This window comes from Mesoplodon densirostris, chromosome X, assembly GCF_025265405.1.
Source record: "Mesoplodon densirostris isolate mMesDen1 chromosome X, mMesDen1 primary haplotype, whole genome shotgun sequence".
Classification (NCBI taxonomy): Eukaryota; Metazoa; Chordata; class Mammalia; order Artiodactyla; family Ziphiidae; genus Mesoplodon; species Mesoplodon densirostris.
This window is the reverse complement of record NC_082681.1, coordinates 40,802,994-40,817,181: the sequence shown is the minus strand read 5'-3', so window position 1 is coordinate 40,817,181 and position 14,188 is coordinate 40,802,994. Positions and strand designations below refer to the sequence as shown.

At 47.9% G+C, this 14,188-nt stretch overlaps 1 protein-coding gene across 2 annotated transcripts in view; it reads left to right on the top strand.

The window, feature by feature from the left end:
* Window positions 1-14,188, top strand: part of TMEM164 (transmembrane protein 164) — a 161,611-nt gene that overhangs the window by 124,891 nt on the left and 22,532 nt on the right. For both annotated transcript variants that reach the window (XM_060087410.1, XM_060087409.1), the window contains one exon: window positions 6,944-7,022. In XM_060087410.1, coding sequence (XP_059943393.1) covers window positions 6,944-7,022 — 79 coding nt within the window. The remainder of the gene's footprint in view (window positions 1-6,943; window positions 7,023-14,188) is intronic.

Here is a 14,188-nt window from a genome sequence, read left to right as displayed (position 1 = left end):
CCCTCATTTCCTGGAGCCCAAGGCTAATGCTTCTCTATGTGCTCTGGCTCCCAGCCTTCCTCTCCGCTTCACAACCTCTCACCATCCAGTGCCTCCTGCCCCTCTTGCTTCTTCAGCCTCCCTCTCCCCACTGGCTCCTTCCCTCCATCTATAACTATGTTCAAGTCTCTCCCAATTCTATCAATACTCTCCTTGAGCTACGACTTCCATCTCTCGCCATCCATTCACTCTTGAAAGAGTACCATGGACAGGGGTCTGCAAAGTGGGCTGCATAAGGTGTTCTATTTGGGTGCATAAAGAGAATATCAGCATTTCTAAGCCTTTTAGAATTTCATCCATTTACTTTTCTCTGTTTGCATTTCATATACATGTATATCATTTGCCTTTCAACTCTTCTCATCTTCTCCAGCCTCCTTGAGATCCAGACCCCCATTCCCACTGATTTATGGGCATCTCTGCGAGGTTCTCACACAGGGCTCACAAACTCAGCCCGGTCTCAGCTTTTCTTATGCCCCTCGTCCTCCAACCTGCTTCCTTGACTGTCGACCCCAACTTAGGGAGGAGTCCCAACATCCCACCAGCCAGCTAGGCCTTCAGCCTGGGGGTCATCTTTGACCTGTCCTGTCACTCCTGCTTACCCCCCCCCCGTCTGTGTCAGTTACTCAGTCCTGGTGATTCAACTTCCTTAGGTTCTCTCAAACCTGCACATCCTCTGTTCTCTCTCTGCCTCTGCCTTCAAGCTTGATTTAGACATTTCTATTCCCAGTCCCTGACACACAGCCACCAGCTGGAGCTCTGCACAACTGTACATTGTACAGGACCATCCCTACTTTTAAAGAAGAATCAAACCAAATCCAGTGCTTGATATACAGGTCCTTCCATGCTCTTTTGCTGCGCTGATGTTATCCCTTTATCTGTTAGCTTTCTCAACCAGACTATGAGCTCTTGTAGGGCAGGGACTGTGTCTTCATCACTGCCGTGTACCCAGAGCCAGACACGTTATCTGCCACCTAGGAGTGTCTCAGTAAATGATTTTTTTAATTGGTTGGCCGAGAGTAAGAATGAGACTGTCATGGGTGAGAAGAGGAGAACAGTGTTGATACTCCTTTGAGAACTAAAGAAGTGTCCAGGAGAAACTCTCTCTTGGATTGAGCTGGGAAGCTAAAGTTATCCTAGTAGTCGTCTGATAAAATAGTGATTTGTGACTTAGGGCTGTGGGCAGGCCCAGGTGCCACCATCTCTTGCTGGAGGCTCTTGCTAGGGCAGAATAGTGAGGTGAAATGAGGTCCAGCTTTTGACCCAGAGAGACCTGGTATTAGTCTTGATGGCTGGAGTTGAAATCCTGGCTTTACCACTCACTGGCTGCATTGATGTTGAAGAGGAGGATGATAATAACAGCTAGCATTTATTGAGTACATGTTATATGCCAGCACTGGGCCAGGAACTCTACACGAATTATTTCACCTAATTTCATCACAACTTGATGAGATAGCTTCTATTATCATTCCCACTTTACAAATGAGCCAACCAAAGCTCAGCAAGATTGTGATTTGCCCAAAGTTGCATAGCAACTAGATGATGGAGCTAGAATTTCAGTCTTAACAGCCTGACTCTAGGCTGGAGATATTCATTTGGGAGTCATCAGTATATAGATGGTATTTAGAGCCAGGAGCCTGGATAAGATTATCTAGTGAGTGACAGTAGATAGAAAAGAAAGCCAAGGACTTGTTTCTGGGCCCCTCCAATATGTAGAGGAATTAGGAGCATGGAGGTCATTGGTAACGTCAATCAAAACTATTTCGGGGGTTGGGGTGTAGTAGGTATGAAAATTTGATTGGAGCAGATGGAAGGATAACTCAGAGGAGAAGAAATGATGGCAGTGAGGAGAGACAAACCATTTGAGGAGTTTCTCTATAAAGGGAAGCAGAGATATGGGGGTGATAGCTGGAGGGTGCAGTGGGATCAAGAATTTTTGTCTCTTAGGGAGGGTGGGAGGGAGACGTAAGAAGGAGGAGATATGGGGATATGTGTATATGTATAGCTGATTCACTTTGTTATACAGCAGAAACTAACACACCATTGTAAAGCAATTATACTCCAATAGAGAAGTTAAAAAAAAAAGAACTTTTGTCTCTAGATGAACGACTTTGTAGCTTGTTTTCTGATGGGAATGATCCAGTGAAAAAGGAGGCAAATTGCTGGTGGTGCATCCCCGAGTAGATCTAGTGCAAGAATGGGGACTAGCCTTAGCCAGCAGCATGGGTGGGGACGGTGCAGGGAGGAGGGCGATGTGGAGGTGGGAGCTTGTTGATGTTCTCTTCCGGTTGCCCCCTTTTCCCCAATGAACTAGAAAGCCATGCCACCAGCCGAGGGGGAGGATGGGGGAACGTTTGAGGAACACAGGAGAAGTTGTGAAATAGTGATAGGAGTCGTCCAGGAGAGAGGAGAGTGAACGGACTTGAATGTAGTTGGATTATAAGGTCGCATTAAGGGCCCGCTCAAAGTTTGCAGTCATGAATTTCAAGGGTTAACAGCATAGCTTCACGTTTTTCTCCAGCCGTGCTTACTTGCATGGTAGAGGCACGGAAAAGGGTTGAAAATGTATGGAAGGGAGTGATGGGCAAGTATAGAAGTGAGGACATGAGGTAGGTGAGGGCCAGCAAAACAGTGGAGGGTCAGGAGATGTGGGTCCTAGTGAAGGTGGAGGTTTATTAGTCGAGATGTGAGGGGCGCAGAGTGATTGGGTAGATAGGAGGTGGTGGTTGGAGAGTGGGGTGCATGACAGAGTTTATGGAAGCGTTGGAGGTGTTGGCAGGACAGGTATGACCTGGGGATAAAGGGCTGAGGTGAGATGGAGGTGAGACCCTCGCGGGGAATGGAGTTCAAGGCATTAGAAACCGGTGTGTGCTAAATATTGAAAACACGGGAATTTCGACAAAGGCATGTTGGATGGCAGTGACAGGGAGGGTCCAGAATTCTACAAGGAGAGTAGCGGGTGGGAGGGACTGACAACATAAGGTTCACATCAGGGCAGCAGTTAGGAAGGAGACAGCATTGAGGGGCAGACAGGACCCCTCCTGGCCCAGGGGTACAAGGTGACATGGGAGGGAAAGCACCCACCACTTGAGAGGGCTGTAGGGATAGCTGTGTCCTCAGAGGGGTGACCAGGTTTTCATCAAATTAAGAAGGTCAAGGGACCACTCAGAGAAGAGTTTGAAGATGGAGGGGATTTTTCAAATGATAGTGGGTTCCAGAGGATAGAGGGGAAGGGTTTCCAGTGTTGGGGAGCAGTGGAAGGCGGTCTCAGATTCGGGCTTGTAGAGAGCCATATGGAGGTTAGAGTTCAGCTGTTGGGCGGGGACCTGGGAGTCTTGGGCTTCTCATGGTAACGGAAGTAACCAGGGACATAGGGCACACTGGGATAGGCGGTCTTCACAGCAGAGTGTGGTGGTGTGGCTGTCAGAGGGCGGAGGGTCGGTAGGAAGGAGGTCGGGGATCTCGCCATGGATGGAACCTGTGTGCTTCATATTTCAGCCAGTCTGATTCCAGAGGCCTGGAGAACTTTACCAGTCTACTCTTTTGATTCTGAAAAAAGATGTTGACTTGGACGTGGGAAGGAAGTTATGACTTATGTAGCTTAAAATGTTTTTATTGCCTTTGGCTTTCAATTGCAGTGATGTAGGACTTTCTGTCTAAAGCCTCGGGAATCCCCCAGCTGAAAAGGAGCCCAGATATGTACATTAGACTCGAGTTCCAGATGCGCGCGTTCTGGAGGGCAGAGACGAATTAGCCAAGTGGAACTTCTTCTGGGGGAAGTAAGACACTTTACAGATAGTGTTTATGGAACGGGTATCTTGCAATAATTAAGTGAGATAAGACACATGAAAGTATTTAACGCAATGCGTGGTACATAAGTACCTTCTAAATATTCTTTGTTATTAAATGTCCACTGGTAGGTTCTTGCTCGCGTTCAGCTCCCTTCCCTGCCACTTGTGTGGTTTTCTTATATTGCCCTCCTTCTCCTTCATCCCTTTCCCTTCCTCTCCCTGGCCTTAGCTGTCAGCGATGCCCACACCTAGTTGAACACTCTCTGTATCCTTCTGAGGTAGAGAACTCTTGGAATATGGGGAGAGGCCGCCCTCAGAGGAAAGACGCTGCTGATGGGGCCCGTCTCCTGGCCACCCCAGCTGAGATCTGTGACTGAGGTGCCTCCAGAGTCCCGGTGGGAGCTGAGAGACCTGTATTGCAGGCCAAGCTTGGCCACTGTGAGGGCGGGGATCATGTAAACAGGGAGGAACTGGGCCCAGTCCCCAGGTGGAGGGCAATTGCTGATCCTGTTGTTGCTAATGTGCTTCTGTTACCACTTCCCTTGTTAACAGGGGCTCAGCTCCACTGCGCATCTCCCCTGCGCATCTCCCAGGTGTCAGGATTTTGTGGGAGGGAAGGAGCGGGGCATGGGGTAGGGGAGGGTACAAGCTAAGAGTATAAACTCTAGAGCCAGACTGCCTGGGTTTGAATCCTGGCTCTGTCACCAGGTGAGGCGTGTGCCCTTGGGTAAGTTATCTAACTTCTCTGTGCCTCAGTTTCTCATCTGTAAAGTGGAGTTAATGGGAACAGTACAGGTGAATTAATAGGTGAACTGATAGTTAACAAAATGCTTAATAGTTCCTGGCGTGCAATAAGGATTCTACAAATGTTTGTTTTAGTAAAATTTTTTTAAAATGTTTTTACAGCAATCTTATAACAGCGTAACTGTTTTAATTTTACTGGTGCCAAAACTGGGATGGAGAGGTTAAGTGACTTGCCCGAGGCCACGGGGATATTAATGGACAGAATCAAATCTAGAATAGGAATTTGGCAGACTTGAAAGTCCTTGCTTGGGGCCGCAATGCTGAACTGCCTCCCTGGACCTGCCTGGTGGGGAGTTTGCTTTCTAGAAGGGCTGTGAGGGAAGGGAAAGCAAGTGGGCACCGTGAGTCTAGGTGGGTAAATAGTGGCTGGAGTCTGAGACTTCAGCAAGGGGGATACTGCTTGGGGACCTGGCTGGGACCCGGGTGAGCCCAGTTCTCTGCTCCCTGCTGTGGGAGAGCAGCCTGGGTCCCCAGGCCCCGTTTCAAGGAGAGGTCTAGTCCCTTAGGCGCCAGAGAGCTGAGCCTTCCCGAGACCTTTGCCTTCTTGTCTGCTTTCTGTGTGACCGCAGTCCAGTCAGTTAATTTAAGATAGTAGAGTGGTCCCAGACCACGTTACTCTGAGGGTCCCCGTGGGCCTCTCAGGCCTCCAAAGTTACCTCCTGCTGGTGGTTTCCTCCACTGTGAAACCCCATGACCCCTTAAAGCTACTCCAGCGAGGTCTACAGAGACGCTTGCAACCTCATTTCTCTTTCTGGGATTTTACATTTCCTTCTGCGAGCATAAACTAATAGTCAAGCATCATCTGGGTCCTTGGGAAATTTTCCTTCTGCGTGGGTTTTTATTTTCAAGAGCCAAACCGGTGACTCTGTCCAGGGTCTGCAGTCATCTCAGCTCCCATTCTGGGAGCTGTGCCATCTTTTGGTTTGGGCCCTTGGGTTCCTGGGTGTCGGGAGCCCAGAACTGGGTCCTCTCATGAGCTCACAGGTTTGGTTCTGCGCTCACCCTGCTGGGCACAGTGAGGCAGCTGACCCTTGCCCTGGGTGTCCTTGTTTCTCTGGGCTTCCCCTTGGCAGTGTGGGGGGGGAGGTGTGTGGGTGTGCGTCTGTGTATCTGTGTGTGTGTGTCTGTGTAGGGCTGTGTAAGCCCCGGAGGCCAGGCCTCTTGCCAGCAGCTGCAGTTCTTTTCCCAAAATTGAGTTAGACGCTCAGCTGTTTCCACTCTCCCCCCACTGCCAAGCGCTGCAGCACGGTCCCCGTGCCAGGTTGAAAGCGCGCTCTGCTTTGGTAATTTAGAGCTTCCATTTTGAGAGAGATGGGAAACAGGAGTGAATGAGTGGGCACGTTGGATGGAAGGAGGGTGGGGACATTCTTCTTGGCAAGCCACGCCAGAACTGGCCCAGCTGCTTGGTCTTCACCCAAAATTAGGGCTAACCCTGGACTGACCCCAAGTATCCAGTGGAGAAACTCTTATTCTTGGATCTAGACCTAACCAGACCTGGCAATCAATTTTTTTTAATCTGCAAAATGGGAATAATAAATCCTACCCCATATGTTCTTCATGTCAAATGAGAAATGAGCTTTTAAGTAGTCCATCAGCTACTCACCAGGAGCAGGAAGTGACGCAAGCTTGTGTTTCTTCAAGTATATTTCTGCAGAACATTAAGTGCTATTTTTTTACAAAGGCACTGGCTAAATAAGTTTGGGCCACACTTATTTGGATAAACAGTGTTAAGCAGCGTTTTTTTTTTTTCTTTTTTTTTTTTTTTGGCGGTATGCGGGCCTCTCACTGTTGGGGCCTCTCCCGTTGTGGAGCACAGGCTCCGGACGCGCAGGCTCAGCGGCCATGGCTCACGGGCCCAGCCGCTCCACGGCATGTGGGATCTTCCCAGACCGGGGCACGAACCCACGTCCCCTGCATCGGCAGGTGGACTCTCAACCACTGTGCCACCAGAGAAGCCCAAGCAGCCTTCTTCTTTGCACAGACCCCACAGGTCCTTAATCTACCACTAATATACATGGTGAATCTCCAAGGGGATAGATTGTAGGTAACGTTTCTTAAATTTTTCACCAAACTTTCTCAGTGGAGCAGTTTTCAAGTACCATCTCTGCAAAATACACTTTGGAAGATGCCAGCGTAGGTCATAGGTATATTCATTTCATTCTTTTTTCTCTAATTGCGAAGGGAGTTGAACTGGTTGAAGTGCATGGGGTTGCTAAGATGTGGGTCCTTGGGAGCGAGCGCATTCAACTTCAGAATCTGTTGGAATGAGTGCTTCCTGCTCTGAAACACCTCTCTCTCTCCTGTCCTTACAGCTCCCCTTTGAATTGGAGATTTACTACATTCAGCATGTTATGCTCTACGTGGTACCCATCTACCTGCTCTGGAAAGGAGGTAAGGCCAGCAAGCCCCGCCCCTGTGCCATCCCGACACCTAGCCTCACCCTTCTGTTTGGGGCCCTCACAACCTCTTGGGTGCCTATCAGGATCTTGAGGTGCTGCCTTGCTGTGTCTGTGCAGACACCAGGCAGTGGGAAAACAGGCACAGATGAGGCCCGCAAAGAGCCTGGTGGCTTTCCAGAACCATCCTTTGTGTGGGTGAGCTCGGTGCCACTGACGGCCTGTCCTAGGGCCGAGGCCTCGGGCTCTTCGTCCATGGTGGCGTTGGGTTTTTGCGGAGCCTCACACACTCTGTCACTCGCTTCTGCTTGTGCCTTCTCCCGGCCTCAGTGTGCAGCATAGGGTAGAAGAAGAGAAGGACCTTGTGCTTTTGCTCATTATACCCATCCTCTCAGAACTAAAAAAGGTATTGAAAGGGGCAAGAAGTCCAGAAACTGGGATTATGGGATTGAGGGAAGAGGCAGGTGAAAGAGTAGTGACCTTCATGTAAAACAAAGCATCGAAAATCTTCATTTGATCATGAGGGGAGAGACCACCAACCTGGTCAGGAAGCTGATCTCTTTGTGACCTCACAATGACCCTTAAATTATCCCCTCCCTCTACTGTGTAGGAGACAAACGAGAAGGGGAGACTGGCTGTGAGAGCCCCCTTCTCGATGTTCTGACCTTCCCGGAAGGCCCTGTGCCATCCTCTTCTAGTCAGAGCCACCAGCCTCTCTATCTTGGTTGCTGGGACTTTTCTGGGAGACCAACCTCACCCCAGGCAGCAAGAGTTTCATTTCTATCACGTGAAGCCACATGGACCCTAAAACCCACTGGGAGGTCGTTTGGAAGTTGTGCTTCCTCTAACTCAGGAATTCTAGCAAATCTTAAGAACTTCTGGCACACGGGAGCCTCAAGGACCAGTCAACCGGGGGACATGCTGGAGGATGGGAACTGTTGCTCTCCATGGAGTCTACTTACAGTCAAGGGTCCCTGGTTTCTGTCAGTTAGGACTCTTCTTAGGACCTGTCTCTAAATATTCTTTGAGGCTGTCTTTACCCTGTATAGCCACTTGGGGTCGCACACTGTCAAAGAGCACTTCCTTTTAATTTGCACTAAACACACTCTTTTTCCCCACTGAGCTTTAAGAGAGGTCTGACGTTCCAATATCTAGGTGACCTGTGCCATTTCTCAGGTCTGTCCCCTGTGGCACAGGAAATAGCTTCCTAATAATAGGTTAAGTCTCAGAGATACACTCATTCGGAAGGGAACCAGGCAGGAAGCTGTCCCAGGGCTCCAGAGCCCCACCACTCATGGTTCCTGGTTTCTGAGGTGTGGGATGCAAGTTCTGGCCAAATGTGCATGGCTGTTAGTTAAACCTATCTGTGCTCTGAGGTGCCATAAAAGTCTGTCAGTTGGCCGAGCCAGAGTGGTCTGACACGGAAATTACCCAGGAGCCTCTACGTCCCCCGCCTCTTCAAAAAATCTCACCATCTGGGAAGCTACACTTTCTAGAAGTGGCTGATTCCACTGCAGCCTTCTGTTGAATCTGTTGCTGCACTGTTTGGGGGAACTGAGCTAAGGAAGTAGGGATTCCAGAGTCTTAGTTCCAGTTTACTTATTTGTTTACTGTGAGTGACTCTTTCCCCTCTCGTCTGGTGCCTGGCCTTGAAAAGAGGCTGTAATAGTAGTAACACTAATGGCAACCACAGTGTAACTATCAATGCCTACTTTTTGTTGACCGTTTTCTGTGCAGGATACTGTGCTAGGCATGTTTTGTGTATGTCCCCATCACAGCTAACCTGGTGAAAAATCCTCCTTCTACAGAGGGAAAAAAAAAATCAAGGCTCAGGAAGGTTAGGTACCTTGCCCCACAGCTTGGATTCAAAGCCTGGCCTTGATTCTCTCACACACCATGTTGTCCTAAAAGACAGGTGTGTCTCCTGACCACATCAGGCTGGGAATCAGCCCTCCAGCCCACCCTGCTTCAGCCAGTCACTCAACACAGACAGGCGTACCTCATTTTATTGCACTTTGCTGTATCGTGTTTTGTTTTTGTTTTTGTTTTGTTTTTTTACAAATTAAAGGTTTGTGGCAACCCTGCATTGTCAGAGGATGGTTAGCATTTTTTAGCAATAAAGTATTTTCTAATGAAGGTATGTACTTTGGTTTTTTAGCCATAATGCTGTTGCACACTTAATAGACTACAGTATAATGTAAACGTAACTTTGATATGTGCTGGGAAACCAAAAAAACCATGTGGCTCACTTTATTGCGCTATTCGCTTTATGGCCGTGGTCTGCAACCAAACCCGCAGTAACTCCGAGGTGTGCCGGGATTTGTTCAACACCTACTATGTGCAGAGCATTTGTGCTAGGGAATCAGAGATGAACCAGAAAGGCCCAGTCCTTCCACAGGGAGTCCCTGTCTGAGAGAGAAGACAGAGAGGTGTAATACAGCGTGACAGGTGCAACTGTGAGAGCGTGATAGGATTTCCGAAGCCTTGTTCGCCTTCCCTGCTTTACCATTTCTGGGCTCTTGTGTGCTCGTGACTTCCTTTCCGGCTCTTTGCTGTCATCTGCTGTTCACTTAGGGGAAATTATGAGCATATAGAGGAAAAAAAAAATCTGGATTTCCTGAGGTTGGTTTTACCTTCACGTGAGCCTTGGATGTAGGCCTTGCAGAGGGGGCGTGGATCTGGAGTGAACAGTGGGAAGAGTATTCCCTGAAAACCAAAAAGCTGAGAGTTTGGGGCTTCTCTTCCCTAATAAAAAAAAGTCTTGTGATTTTCCAGAGATAGCTGGCTCAGGAGTTTTTACCCAAGGCCAGACAGCTCTCCTTGTGGTACCTCCCATGCCCGGGAACCCTGTTTCCCTGAAAGGCAAGGTCCCGCTTCTCCTGTGGTTTGGGGGTGCCTGGGGGGTGCTGAGTGGGAATCTCATTCCCCCCTCATTTCTGCAGCCCTTCGGCACCACCACAGTAAACGTGACCTCCCCTGTCCACACTGCTCTTTTCTTCCTCCAGTCGGGCTCTTTATTTCTCTTTCCTTTCCTCCCAGCTCTGACTTTGGCCGTGGGCAACTGCACCCTTCCCCCGAGCTCTTCACAGAACACAAAGTCCTCCCAGCTCTTGCCTGAAACTCCCTTTAATGGAGGCTGTTCTCTCCGCTTGGCCCTGTGTGCCGCCTGGCTGTCCACTGTCTCTTCCAGACCACTGTTCCATCTCTGCCTTCTGTGACAGTGCTTTCTCCTCTACCATCTCTCTTTTTCACTACCACCACCACCACCTAAACCTCTTGGTCACTTCTCCCACATCCCGCCATGCCTTTGGCCCATGGCTCTCTCACTGTCTTCATTACAACTCTAGCCAGCATCCTGAGAGCCTTCCGGTGAGGGGCACTCATCCCACCCCCAGTTTCTCAAGGTTTGGGCTTCTTAATTGCAGTGACTTCTGCATCCCCTTTAGCCACCTGGCCCTTGCTTTCCACTAAAGCTCTTCTATCTGAGATCATAAGCCTTTATGTCCTTTTCTTTGACCCAAATATCTACTCCTTTCAACCTCCCCTTTTCCCCAGTCAGCTTGTGCCACTATGACCAATTACTGGAACTTTCCCTTCACCAGCTCCTGAGACTGTCTCACTCCCTTGTCCCATCCACTGGGATTAGTGTCTAATCCCAGTGTCCAGTCTTGGTCTACTGAGAAAATCTCTCAGATCACTCAGATTTGGGCTGCAGAAATCCCATGGTCTCTGTTACACAATTGTGCTGTCAACAGCATCGCTCACTTATTTTCTTTCACCGGCTCCTCCACACCCTACCCTCAGAAGTCATATGCGAAAGCTTTACCGCCCTCCCCAAACTTCCTGTCCAGTCTATTCAAACTTCCAGTCCTCGCCACTTTCAGTAGATGTTCTCCCAACAAATGACTGGGGAAATAGACTTGCTGATGTGAATTTTCCCTCAACTACCTCTCTCCACTTGATAAGCTTCTTTAACCACACCCATCCTTAGGTTCCTCCCTCCCGTCTAGGAGGGAGTGGTGTTCCTCCTGCACATGGCTGGTCCCACACCCTGGTGTGGTTGCCTCGCATCCCTTCCACCTCCTCTGGAACCTCATCCCATCAATAAGTCCCTTGTTTATCTGGATTTTCAATGCTTCACTACTGGCTTTTCAGTCTTCCCTATTCTACAAAACTTTAACTCCACACAACTCCATCTTTCATCCTCCCTGTCAGCTAAGCATCTTTAAAAAATAGTCCAAACAATATTTCCTGAATTTCAGTTCTTTGGACATAATAAGTTTTGCCTTATTCATTGTAATCACCTGTATTATTATGTATGTAATATTTGATCTGTTGATTTTTTTTCCCTAAGATATATTTGTTTTTAAGAGAAGCCTTATACTCTCTGTGAAATCCTGGATTCAGTACACTGGTTATCTATTTTAATACACCTTAAATATATAACGTTCAAATTAAAAACAAAATGTTTATCTGTTTACTACCCGAAATCACCTCATGAATAGGACATAACTTTTTTTTTGAACATCTTTATTGGAGTATAATTGCTTTACAATGGTGTGTTAGTTTCTGCTGTATAACAAAGTGAATCAGTTATACATATACATATGTTCCCATATCTCTTCCCTCTTGCGTCTCCCTCCCGCCCACCCTCCCTATCCCACCCCTCTAGGTGGTCACAAAGCACCCAGCTGATCTCCCTGTGCTATGCGGCTGCTTCCCACTAGCTATCGGTTTTACGTGTGGTAGTGTATGTATGTCCATGCCACTCTCTCACTTTGTAGGACGTAACTTTGAGTGACTCTTGTCTGCATCTGATGAGCCCTCTTTTTAGTTACGTTTCATTCATCAGAATGTTGCCATCTGATGTCTACCCACACTGCCCACCTCTTCGTGGAAACAGCACTTCTAAAGATTACCAACAACTGTGTGACCAAATCTAATGGCCGTCTCTCAGGCTTCATCCTGCCCGCACTCTTTGCTACACTGGATGTTGTTGAACACTCCTTTTTGGAATGTTCTTCTCTCAGGGCTTCCAACATCCCCCGCCTCTCCCGGCTTGCCCACCTCACCAGCCATGCCTTCCCAAGTCTCCTGCAGAAGTTCTTTTTCCTCTGTCCTCCGAGTTGTTATTTCCCCCAGAGTTCTCTTCTGGCCTCACCTCTTGCTCTGCTACTCCCGGCATGGTCTCACGTGCTTACACAATTTAGCCACCAGTCTGTGCAGCGATGGCCACCACATTGCCCTCTGCAGCCCGGAATCTTAGGAGATTCCTTTTCATGTTGTTAACTCAAGCATCTCCACCTGAATATCTCAAGCATACTCAAGATATGCTTGATACTCAAGATATCATATCAAGATAGTCAAGATATCATAAGCTCATCTTGTCTGTGCACACTCATTATCTTCCCCATCAGCTCTGCTTCTCTTCCTGCGGCTTTTGACAGGTAGCACCACCAGTCACCCCAGGTAGAACCTGGGAATCATCCCTACCCTCGCATCTATTTCATCCATTCATCTAACACATACGTCTTCATCCATTTGGGCTGCCATAGCCAGATACTACTGACTGGGTAGCTTTTAAACAACAGAAATGTATTGCTCACAGTTCTGGAGGCTGGGAATTCTGAGATCAAGTCACCAGCATGGTCACCTTCTTCTGAGGCCCCTCTTCCTGGTTCCTAGCTGGCTCCTTCTCACTGTGCCCTCACATGGTGGATGGGATGAGGGATCCCTCTAGAGTGTCTTTTATAAGGGCACTAATCCCATTCATGAGGGCTTCACCCTCATGGCCTAAGCACCTCCCAAAGCCCCCACCTCATAATACGTTCACATTGGGGGTTATAATTTTACCACATGAATTTTGGGGGACACAAACATTCAAACCATATGACATATTTACACGTGCCCTCTTTCTGCTAGCCTCTGTGCTAGTCATTGGGGGGCCCTGATGAGTGAAAATCAGACCCCACCCCTTCCCTCATAGAATTCATAATGTAGTGGGGGGAGCCAGATGTGAATTCAGTAATCACACAAATGGACGTATAGTTAGAACTGAGCTAAGTACTCTGAAGGAAAGGAACATGCTTTTATGAGAGCCTAGAACAAAACAAGCTGACTTAGTATGGAAGTTCTGGGGAGAGTTCCCTGAGGAAGTGACATTTCAACTGCGATCTCAAGGATGAGTAGGAGTTTACTAGGTATGTGTAGGGTTAAGGGAGGTGAACCCTTGTAACTGGACAAAATGGCAGATACGCCAGCACCTCAGCAGGAGGGAGAACTGGAGGGAGGGCAGATGACCCTGGGCCTGAGGGGCAGATATGGAGGGCTTTGGCCTTTATTCTAAGAGCTGTAGAAAGCCAGTGAAAGTTTTAAGAAGGGGCATAGCATCAGCTTGTTTTTCCTATTGATTCTTTTCTTGTGTAATTCATTTATATAGCTCTGTATCTAAGATACAGAAAGCCATTCTGTGAAAAAACACCTTCCCACCCCTTCCCCCATTCACAGCAACAAGTCCACAGGTTACCACCATTGTTGTTTTGTGCATATCCTCCCAGAATTTCTCTTTTTTTGTATATATAAGTAAGTTTTTAAAATATTTTATTTTCTTCTTAACACACACATCCCCAAATAGCATACCACACAACTGTTTTGTTGCTGTTACTATTTTGCTTAGCACTGTCTTAAAGAGCTTTCCAAGTAAGCCCATAGGAAGCTTTCTCATTCACAGCAGCATGTGTTCTGTTGGGTGGATGATAAGATACAGGGTAATAAAAATGGCAACACTTTATGTAGCACTGTGATGTGCCATTGTTTCAAGCTCTTCCCATACATTAACTCATTGAATCCCCACCACAGTCCTCTCAGGTAGGTGTTACTGTCATCTCCGTTTTACAGATGAGGAAACTGATGCTCAGGTAGCAAGTAGCTGAACCAGGATTTGAACTCGGTGGTGCAGCTTTTAGACACAACACAAGGCTACAACACTCTACTGTAATTTATTTATCCCATCTCCTCTTGATAGACATTTAGGTTGTTTCCAATCTCTCACTAATATAAATAACACTGCACTGAACGACCTTGAACCTATGCCATTTTGCAGGTGTGCAAGTGTGTCTAAAGGATAAATCCCCCTAAGTGGAATTGCTGAATCAAAGAGTA